This window comes from Bombus pyrosoma, linkage group LG13, assembly GCF_014825855.1.
Source record: "Bombus pyrosoma isolate SC7728 linkage group LG13, ASM1482585v1, whole genome shotgun sequence".
NCBI classification, from domain to species: Eukaryota; Metazoa; Arthropoda; class Insecta; order Hymenoptera; family Apidae; genus Bombus; species Bombus pyrosoma.
Window position 1 is genome coordinate 2,399,169 of NC_057782.1, and position 11,329 is coordinate 2,410,497.

The window sequence follows — 11,329 nt, forward strand, 5'->3', positions numbered from 1 at the left end:
TTAATTGCGACTCTTTTTCTGCTTTTATAAATTGCGATATGTAATAAAATACACCAATTTAGTGGTCTTAAAATTAATTAAGAAGTTACACTATCAGTTATGACTAAATAAAGTTATAGTCGAACGATATCACGCTATAAAAAAATATTAAAATGCATTATGATTTTTTAATTTCACGTTCAAGTCGTATCATTTATCTCTAGTCATCTTTAATGTTTTTAATATTACCTATATCTTTTTATACTTCTAATATATACTTTTAATTTGATGTTTTGTATAAAGAATATGTGGTATCTTTAAATAAAATCATTACCGCAAAATATAATTGACCATTTAAACAATGTAGTATCATGGACAGATTGCCTAAGAAATATCGGGTGAACTATTGTACAAACAGTGTTGCGAGAAAGCCTAAGCGCCGACAGGCCGAAAGGGTCGGAAAACTTGAATGGGCCAAGAGGCCCATCAATGTGTCGTCGGTCCTTCAGTGGAATAGTTACTTGGAAGAAGGAAGGTTTACGTGGCCGTAAATGGGGACGGTTACGGAATACGTACGTGGTGGGGGTACGAAAAGATGACATAGGGATACCTAAGGGAGAAAGACGAATTAATCAGCAGTCGTTAACTGAAAGTCGAATTGTGAGGAGTGGTTAGTTGAAAGTCGAGTTGTGAGGAGTCGAGAGTTGAGCCGAAAGAGAGTTGCCGAGTTGTTATGAATTGTAAACTATTAGTTGTGAGTTGTGAATTATCCATTTAGTTGTTTAGTTATAGCACATTACTGTGTTTAGTTCACGTTATAATAACCATCGTTTCCTGTTTAATCCGTTGTGAATAGATCCATTTATCAATAAATGTATCATATAGGAAAGAAATCATTGGAAATCCCAATTTCTAATATTTCTGAACAAATCCTATAATAATTTTTAGACTTCTTTGTTCTCTAAGTAGTAAATGTTAGCCCTCGATACTTGGAAAAGTGCGCGGTGGACAGCGTATAATTTGGTTTGTCCGAACGCGGTGAAAAACGTATAGCACGCTGTGACGCGCGCGGTTGCCTAAATGTTAATATAGCATAAACTGAAGTGCTTAAGAAGTATGTATGTAGCGGCCCATAAAGAAAATTCCAGAGTTTAAGCGCATGTGTTGGCCACATAACCTGCGGAACGTCCGGGGCCAGGACGTCGTGAAAGAACAAACCCTGGGACTTACAAAGAAGCCTTCGTCAAAAAGAAACAGTTTCCCTACCTTGGAATAAAATTTTCTCTCTCGGGGACATCGGCACCCTATATAAAGGGCAACTAGGAAGGGCTCAACACAGTTACACAGAGTCACGGAGAGACATCAGTGATCAGAATGATCAGTGAAGTCGAGTCGTCGGTGAGCGCGAGAAGAACAGTACAAGGACGGCCTCGGTAACTTCTGCTAGTAAGATTTGTTAAAGTTTTCCTCGCCACATTAATAAGCTTATTGTTAAATCAATCCGCGGGGTATTTTCTTGGTACTCTACACGTGCTACGACCTCAAATTGGTGACTCTGACGTGATTTAAAGTGAAAGAGATGAGTGTTTAGTGCCACGAAGACATCGTTTCCACAAATCGTGAGTGTTCGAAATGGCAAGTGCCAACGAGGAAGAGCGCGCGACGAACGCCGCCGACAACGTAGACATCGTGAGCCAACTATTCCGCGTACCGCAAATGTGGCCCAAAAATATAAAGTTGTGGTTTATCGTGTTAAAAACATTTCAAGGTGACTCATATCACCAGTGACCAAACCAAATTTATCGTCCTCATCTAGTACCTCTGGGATTAATATTTAGATCAAGCCGAGGACATAGTTATCGGCCCGCCAGCGACGGGAAAATACGAACGGCTAAAGAGCGAAGTTATCAAAAAATTGACCAATTTGGAGAGTTCGAGAGTGCGGAGGTTGCTCGAGGGCGAAGAAATTGGAGATAGGACGCCGTCCCAGTTCCACAGGGCCTTGAAGAAGCTGGCCACCCCATCAGTCTCGGACGATTACGCTCTGACGCTCTGGAAAGACTGTCTTCCGGTAAATACGCAACGGGTCCTGCCCGTCGCAAGCGGAATAGATGCAAACGTCTTGACTGAGATAGCAAATCGGATGCACGAGATATGGCTCGAAGCAAGATGCGTCCCGGACGCGATACAAGACAAGGTAAATCAATTGGAGACGCAAATTAACGCGCTGAATCTCGGCAGCCGACGCCGCCTTCCAAAATCATGCTCAAGACGCCGCCGATCACATTCCAAAGGAAAAAGCAGTCGCCCGTGAACGCGGTGTGCAACGACGGCTGCGTATCTCAGCGCATATTCGTGACCGACAGGAATTCGAGGATTTCTTTTCTCATGGACACTGCAGCTGATCTATACGTGTACCCGCGCAATAGATTACGCGGACCCGCGAACAGAAATGAATACGTTCGCGGCCAACGGGAAACGTATAGCGATGTTCCTGAGCTTGTTTCTTTGACGTGACGTTAAATGGCTTTTCATAATGGCGGACGTTAACACGCCTAGTTACTACGGGTGCTGGTGGACCCGCGAAAGAAACGCTTCGTCGATCCGACCGCCAACCTATCGTCAACGGGATACCCGACCAAGGCCGACACTGCGTCGATAAAAACGATCATCGGCGAATCGACGCACCACCAGCTCAGCTCTTCACAGAATTCCCGGACCTAACCCGTCCACCCGTCTTTGGAGAAGGAAGAACCTAGCACGGCGTAAAACGTCAGAACCACCCATCTACAGCGAGACGCCTCGTCCCCAACCGCCTCAAACAGGTGAAGGCGGAATTCGAGATGATGTTGAAGCAAGGAGTGATTGTCATCGAAGAGCCCGTGGGCATCGTCCCCGACGACCATCCCTGCACGTCGTCCCCGAAAAAGACTGAAGACTGCGACCGTGCGATGACCATCGGGCGCTGAACGCCTGCATCATGCCCGGAAGGTATTCGCCGCAGCATATTGAAGAACTCGTGCAACAACTATATGGTAAGCGAATTTTCTCGAAAATTGACCTCGTCCGCGCGCACCATCAAGTTCCGATCGCGTCCGAGGACATCGAGAAGACAGCGATCGTGCCTCCGTTCGGGATATTCGAAGTGATAAATGCGATGTTTGGACTTCGCAACGCGGCACAAACGTATCAGAGATTTGTCGACGAAATTACAGGCGGTTTAGATATCGTTTGCGTGTACATCGACGATTTTTTGGTAGCCTCGGAAAACGAGAAGCAACGCGGCGAACACTTGCGAACGCTATTTAACCGCCTAAACGATTACGGCGTGGTAATAAATTCTGCGAAATGTGAATTCGATGCGCGTGAAATCACATTTTTGGGGTATACGGTGTAGATGCTGATGGAACAAAACCATTAGCCGAACGCGTGAATGCGATAATAAAAGTTCGGAAGTCCGCGACCGTCAAGCACCTGCGAAGGTACATCGGTATGATTAACCCCTACCGGTTTAATCGTCGTTTCGTACCGGGGGCCGCGAATATTTTCCAACCGCTTAACGATATGTTGAAGGGTGTAAGGAAGGGAAATGCGCCCATGACGTGATTGGAAAAGATCGAAAATGTTTTTCGCGAGTCGAAACGCGCCCTTGCTAACGCCACGATGCTAGCTAGCCCATCTGATACCAAGCGTGCTAGTCAGTCTCGCAGTAGACGCGTCCGATTACGCGGTAGGTGTCACGTAAAATAAAAAAGAAATTTAAGAAGAAAAAAGAAACTTCATTTTTTTTGTTTGCAATACACTTCCGAGCTGTAGGCGTGACTGTTCAGACTGACTTGTATGATCTTTAGGGGGTGTATTTAAATTCTTTTATTCGTGGGAGTGGGAAAAGGCTTCGATCATATATCTCTGGGAACGGATAGAGTGACCGGATATTGTCCCGATGGTCACTCATGCTAAGCCGCTTGGAATTTCGCTATCTTATCGCTTTGTTCAGTCGGATTTCATCTGTGACATAAGAGCGGTCTTGCAGCAGCGTGTAAACGACAGATAGCCGCCGCTGGGATTCTTTACGAAATCTATCACCCCCGCACAGAGAAAGTACAGCGCGCATTATCGCGAATTACTCGCGATGTATACAGCGGTTAAACGGTTTAGACATGCATGGAAGGGAGAAATTTTGTGATTTTTGCAGAGCACAGATCTCTCACATACGCGTTTAACCAAAAACCTCGGTAAAGTAAGTGTTCGCCGCGCCAATTCCGACACCTCGATTATATAGCCGCGCAAGAGAACGATACTGAGTTACGCGAAATCGTCAACTCCGGCACGTGCGCGTTGCAGCGAAAAAAGGTACGTTTCCCCAACCAGGACATGGATATATTTTGCGACGTAACGAGCGAAGTCGATCGACCGTATGTACGCAACAAACTTTGTAAAAAAAGAAGAGAAAAAATGTAGCGGCCCATGGCCATAAAGAAAGTCCCATCTCTTAATCTCTTAATCTCTTAGATACGATGCGCCACTATAATGGCTTTCGCGGATGTCATATTACGACGCGCTAACTCTACTGACTTATTCACTCATCGTTTGAACTAAAGGATGTTTTTAATTTGTCATGCTTCACACATTTTTTGCCCTCACTATGTTTTATAACAGTGTTAACAATATATAGACAGAATATATATTCTTTGTTTTTGATACGCCAGTGTCAGGTATCAATTGTTGCTTTTCATAATTTTTCCGTTACGTACAACGACAGGCAATGATAAAAATCGATTGTTTTGACCTATCCTTCTATCCCTCAATTGTCTCACATTCTCGCCAACTACGTGAGGTTGTTCTATGGTTTTGAGGTGAACGTCGGTGAAGGTATCCACAAGAAATGACCTTGATTTTCAACAATAACGTTTATCATATTTTTAACAATTAACAACAAATAAAGATTAACAACGATGAATAACTAATAACGATTTAACTGAACAATCAAGAGTCAATAACCCGTTTCTAATTGTGTTTGCTTCGCATAACCTTTCACACTTCGCAACTCGGGGCTGAATGAATTCGTTCCAGGACAAACAGATCCTTCCCGTGGTTGCCCATCGATGTCCCCATTAGCACGCGTTTATTAGATGTACCGCGGCGGTTGCCGCGTATGTGTTCTTCCGAGAATTCGGCGAAAGAAGCGTAGGGATATCGATGGTACAGTGGGCACGCTTTGTTGTGCTTTGACGGTGTCACGTAGAATTCAGGGTTCAATGATAAAAGAAAAGAATACTGAGTCGTAACCCAACTATTAATCTTCCTTATTATAAATTCACCACTTACAAGCAATAGACTGACACTGAATCGAAGAAAAGGGCTGCGCAAGAACTGCCCGAGCTGTTTGAAGTCTCGGCATTTTGGTTTGAGGCTGTTGAAGGGTTTAGTGTAGATTATGATGTGGAGAAGTATTCGAAGGTCGAGGGTCGATGTCTTATCTATGAGACTAAGGTGTATCATAACTTCTATATAGGCTATGATGATAGGATGGTGATGTGTCCAAGGGAGTTCCAAGCTCGGTGGTCGATGTCCTATCTTGATGTGGACTAAGGTGCGTCACAGCCTTGGTGTAGATTATGGTGATAAGGTGGTGATGTGTCCAAAGGAGTCCGAAGCTCGGAGTCTATGTCTTTTATCTGATTACTGTTTCTGAGTGGATGGCCTTCTTGAGCGTGTGACAACGGCATAGCGCTTTGTGTCGCGAAGCCGACGGAAGTTCCGTGGCGGGTGCCACAGTTTTCTGCTCGCTCTCTGCACTTTCATACGTTTGTTCATACTTCGCGTTAAATATTTTTTGGGAAACTGAAATTAATTAATTACGGAATTAATTACGTCGCGGTTCAATATTACATCTCTCACGTTCGGCACGTACACGCGATACCCTTGTCCGTCATCTAGATAGTCTAAGTATCCTTTTTGTCGCCTTTTTACCAAGTTTCCTTTTCTTCTCCGCAGGTATGTGTGCCAAACACTCAGTACAAAAAATTCTAAACTTTTCTACAACTGAGGGTTTCCCCTACCACAATTCATACGCCGTTTTATTGTCCTGTCTCGTCGGCCCCGTCTTGTTAATGACCTGTACCGCGGTGTTCATGGCTTCGACCCATAAGAACAACGGTGGATTTGTTTTTGAATACAGCATCGACCGGCCCGCCTCTATCATTCTATTTTCCCATTCTATCGCCATTTTTTTCAGGAGTGTATTTGACGCTGATTGTATGTTTAATCCCCTTACTTCTTAGAAAACTTTCAACTTACTTATTTTTTAATTCTTTCCCTCCATCACTATGATTTCTTTGATTTTACTATTAAACTGATTTTCAACTTCTAGGCAAAAGGCTTTTAATTTTTCAATTACTTCTGACCTGTGTCGTAAGAAGTTGAGGTGGTGTTTGGTGTAAGGTGCCAAAGAAATACTCGGCGTTGTTCAACAACATATTTATTTAACAATCAATTTGTTTCGTACAATCCTCGATTACCACTGACTTTCTCACTTCTCGACTATGTTTGTGTCACGTAAAATAAAAAAAAGAAATCGAAGATGAAAATGAAAAAAAGAGAGAATTTATTTGCTAATACCTTGTTTACACTAATGACAGTTTACTTCCGAACTCCAGCCGTAACTTTCCAAGACTGAAGCTCTTACAACTCGACTTGCGATCGGATTCCATTATTTTCCCTTCGTCGCCCCTCAATATCCCCACTATCCACGCGTTTGTTAGGTGTCCGCGATCGTTGCCACACATGCCTTCTTCTCCAACATTTTTTTTTTTTATTTAGTATTTACTATTAATTATTTACAATCAATTCTCATTGAGAACTATAAGTAAATTATCTCGAACATTTAGCGGTAGGACCGTTGGAATATTGATGGCTCATTAGGCACTTCGCTTTGGCGATATACATCGTTGCCGAGTGCCGCCACATCTTTATATCCGTTGTCACGTCGGAGAAACAAGAAATCACAAAACCGATAGATCGCTGGTGATCTCGCGTCGCAGTTCGAACGTTTCACGAATAAGGCGAAGAAATTGAACTTCGTATAAGAAGATGGAAATTTTATTGTATAAATCCAACAGAGTGACGGTTCAAAGAATTATAACAGAATGAGGTATCGCGCGCTAATTTTGGAGGGTTTTTATAGTGAGGTTTTAGTCCCTTTGGAGGGGTTATCGTCGGATGTACATCAGAGGCAGCTATTCAACTACTGTTTTGTTACTATTTCGATAGCTGTGGCATGCAGGGTGTTTCGTCTACTTGATTACCATTTCTGAACGGGTGGCCCTCTTGAGCGTGTGACATTCTCCTCTTCTTAGATTCGCTTTGCTCCGTTGAAGCGTATGGCTCTGGTGGGTCGTCTGATTTGAGTGATCCCGTTATCTTCATTTTCTGTAATGTTTTGGAAAGTGACCGTCCCATGGGCTGATGGAAGAATTGGTGTTGTTGGTGGTTGATGTATATTGTTTACGTGAGCGGTAGGGCAAAGTATTCTGATACATACATTTTTAGGAATTACTCGACTTAGACATTCGAAAAGTTTACATTTGTACAATATATGTAGTATCTTCAATGGAATATAATGTTATTATATCCTGGTATTTGTAATTTATTTACAATGAATGGATTGTACAAATATAGACAGAAAAACGATGAATTATTTAATATGAACTAATCGCAATAACAACTAATAAACTAAAACATTTTCCGCTACAAATAGTAATAGTGACGTAAATCAAGATGTCAATATCAGATGAGGTATCCTGTGTTATAGATGCATAGTTTATGTTTATCTATTCAAAGTAAGCGTTTCCCTTTTGTGGAAGTTTCTAGTTAACTAAAATATATACAAAATATAAAATATAAAATAAAATAGCTACAAAAAATTCGAGTCTTCAAGATTTTTGCGATAGTTATAAACACTGTTTAATTTAAATCTTTTGCTCCAATTTCGGTAGAGAGACCTATGCCTAGCCCACAGAGATAGATAATTGAAAATAACACGAAAGCTTATATATATATATGTAGTACCTTCAATGGAATATAATGTTATTATATCCTAATATTTGTAATTTATTTACAATGAATGGATTGTACAAATATAGACAGAAAAACGATGGTAGTTTAATATGAACTAATCGCAATAACACGCTACAATCTAGACAACTCTCGACACAACGGATCCAACGTTCTCTCTCACGCGGACCACACTCTCTCGACAACGCTAACAGCACTCTCTCGACAACGCAACTCGCACTTTCTCTGACTTCTCGATTTACAGTCTTCGACTTCTCAACTCAAACTCCCCTGCTCTGGCATGTCTTTTGTCTTCCCGCAGACCCACCACACAAGTGTTCTGCGACCGCTCCTGGCCAAAGCCACGTAGACCTTTTCTATGAAACTATTCATTTGAAGGACCGATGACACATTTACGGGCCCATCGGCACCTCGGCTCTCGGGACATTGTTTAAAAACGCCTCGGCTCTCGCGACATTGTATGTGGTTCACCCGCTAACTCCTAGGCCTTATGTCCGCAATGCTACATATATATACTGTTCCTAGTCCTAGGGCTACGTATTCTAATATTTGTAATGTTAAAATGCCATATTCTTTGAGTGAATTTATACGTCGTTCGAATAGTAGGCTATTGACTTGTGTTTGTAACGTATCGAGGTTGGCTTTATATTGATTAAAATTGTGAGTTACCTTTGGTGCTGTTTCTAATATTTTCTCTAGCGTTGGGATGTCTATTTCTTTGAAACTATGTAAACTGTTCTTAATTTTGATTTCATAAGAAATATTTTTGTGTGTTCCTCCCATTTTCATAATATTACGGTCGTATGTAATTATACATCCAGTTTTGCTGCTAATTAAACTCGGTTGTTTTATTTCTAAGATTTTATGTGTTTTACATAATACGTCGATCTGCACATTTTTCATAGGAATGATATAATGATTTTCAGTCTGTGAAGGTACGAACGTCAATTCTTCCAATTTGAATACAGCAGTCGGGCAAGTTTTGACTGTCTGTTGATTATCAATTAATTCGATTCTACATTCAGGTGAATTGATTCTATTGTGGCTTGGTTGAGTTCTTTTACTAATGTGGATGATTGCCGTTCGTTTACAATATTTGTTTAAGTAGTGGCTATCGACAAAGGTGTATTGTTCTGAGTTGGTTAGTATTAAGTCAGTTTCTATTATAGGTGCGATAAATACAGAGTTTTGTTTGAAAGGTATCGGATAAATTTTTGTTATTTTCCACTCGTTATCTTCTAAAAATGGTACAGTTATCGTATATATAAGTTTATTATCATTTGTCCATAATTTCAGTTTACTTAGATCTAGAATTAGTTGGAAGTTTTGAACTGAAGGTTCGATATGGTTGCTCATAAAGTTTTGTTTCGTTATTTGGTCGAGTGTTGTTAGGAATTGTTTGGGTTCTATAATTTGTGGGTGTATGATTCCTTGTTTTCCTAATATGATAGTGTTACAAATTTCGTCGATGTTAATACGGAGTTCCGATATGGTAGATTCAGTCTGAATTAATAAAGAGATCAATATTTCGTTTTTTCTCGTTATGATTTTTAATTTTGCGTATATCGTTGGTAAGGTTTTCGAGTTGATTCGTCTTAGTGTCGTCTAGTACGTGTCTGATAAGTGCAGTTTGGTTACTAAGGATCGTTTCTATTTTGTTGTTGGAGTCAAACAATGTGTCAATATTTTTGTTAACACTAGAACTAACGACGTTTGAGAGGTAGCTATCTCTACCAAAACAGGATAAAATGACTAATCTTTAAAAAATACGTAATAATGGCATATTTGTAGTATCGTCAATGGAATATATTGTTATTATATCCTGATATTTGTGATTTATTTATAATAAATGGATTGTACAAATATAGACAGAAAAACGATGGTAGTTTAACATGAACTAGTCGCAATAACACGCTACAATCTTGACAACTCTCAACACAACGGATCCAACGTTCTTTTTCACACAGACCACACTCTCTCCGCAACGCTAGCAACACTATACTCTACAACGCAACTCGCACCCTCTGACTTCTCGATTAAAACTCTCCGACTTACAAATTAAAACTAACTGCTCTCGCATATCTTTTGTCTTTCCGTAGACTCACCACGCACATGTTCCGCAACCGCTCGTGGCCAAGGCCACGTAGGCCCTTTTTACAAAACTATACGATTGAAGAACGTCTCGGCTCTCACGACATTGTATGTGGTTTAAGAACGCCTCCGCTCTCGCGACATTGTATATGTTTCACCCGCTAACTCCTAGGCCTTTTGTCCGCGATACTATATATTTTTATATTTATTGATTTATTATTATCTTAGAAAAGGAACTACATGTTCTGAGATCATAAAAACTATATAATAACAAGTATAATAATAACAACAATAAGTACAATAATGAAGAATATTTAGTACCCTAATCTTTGGTAACAAGAATATTAAAATAAATTTCCATTGGTAAATATAAGAAGTATAATACAATAATATAATAATAAACGTAATAAGCATAATAGAATAAATAAAATACGTATATAACTTAAATTATTAGGTACAAAAGTTGTCATTCGTAACATTTTTTACAAACGTTAACTTTCTCCTGCGTGCGTTTTCCGCATACATATTTTTTACAAACATTGGAAATGGTGGTGGTCTTATTATTCTTACAATACCTCATCTGACAATATTTTCGTGAATAAGATGAGTTCTTTGACGTACTTTGGATCTCAGGTGCTCTTTGTTCTACTCGTGATTTTTCATTGTCAGCGGCAAATTCATCTGCCAATTGAAACATAAACACTTTTCTGGATATCTGCTCACCTATGGTTTCCTTATATAAAATCCAGGCATCTATGCCGGCTAAATCTAAAATATTAAAAAATACTTGAAGTGGCCATCTTCTTGATCCCGACTTCACGCTATATTTTTTTGCCATTTGGTCTGCTATATCTACCCCAAATTTTGTCTTGTTATAAAATTTGACCGTTTCAGGTAAGCCCTTTTCGCTTTTTCCAATTTTGACGGTTTTATGTTTTGAGCTCGGGATAAAAACTTTCTTCCTCGGCTTACTTTTATAAATTGCGAGTGTAATCTCATTTGATCGATACAGTAGCGACGAAAAGCTAGCCATAGTATCCTTCTTCGTTTTACAAATTTTAGGAAGTTCTCTTCTGTTTCCGCGTATTGTGCCAACCAGTGTGGTTCTTTTGGCTAATAATTTATATGTCAGTGACAAACTTGAAAAAAAATTGTTATGGTCCTTCCTATACTATACGGTTCA

General features: G+C 40.3%; 1 protein-coding gene across 1 annotated transcript; it reads right to left on the minus strand.

Annotated features, from left to right (window-relative positions):
* Positions 1 to 7,239: 7,239 nt before the first annotated feature.
* LOC122574364 lies at positions 7,240 to 8,844 on the minus strand. Its single transcript, XM_043741879.1, has 3 exons — positions 8,568 to 8,844; positions 7,523 to 7,578; positions 7,240 to 7,443 (listed from the first exon to the last, which is right to left on the minus strand). Exons 1-3 carry the CDS (start codon positions 8,842 to 8,844, stop codon positions 7,240 to 7,242), a joined length of 537 nt encoding a protein of 178 aa, XP_043597814.1.
* Between the last annotated feature and the right edge of the window lie 2,485 nt (positions 8,845 to 11,329).

Excerpts from the sequence above, each read along its gene's own strand:
- LOC122574364 (XM_043741879.1), bottom strand. The coding sequence starts at position 8,844 with ATGAAAATGGGAGGAACACACAAAAATATTTCTTATGAAATCAAAATT. Across the intron at positions 7,579-8,567 it reads CCTAGGACTAGGAACAGTAT|ATATATTGTACAAATGTAAA; the intron begins ATATATGTAGCA and ends TGAAGATACTAC. Across the intron at positions 7,444-7,522 it reads GTCGAGTAATTCCTAAAAAT|CCCATGGGACGGTCACTTTC; the intron begins GTATGTATCAGA and ends TTCTTCCATCAG.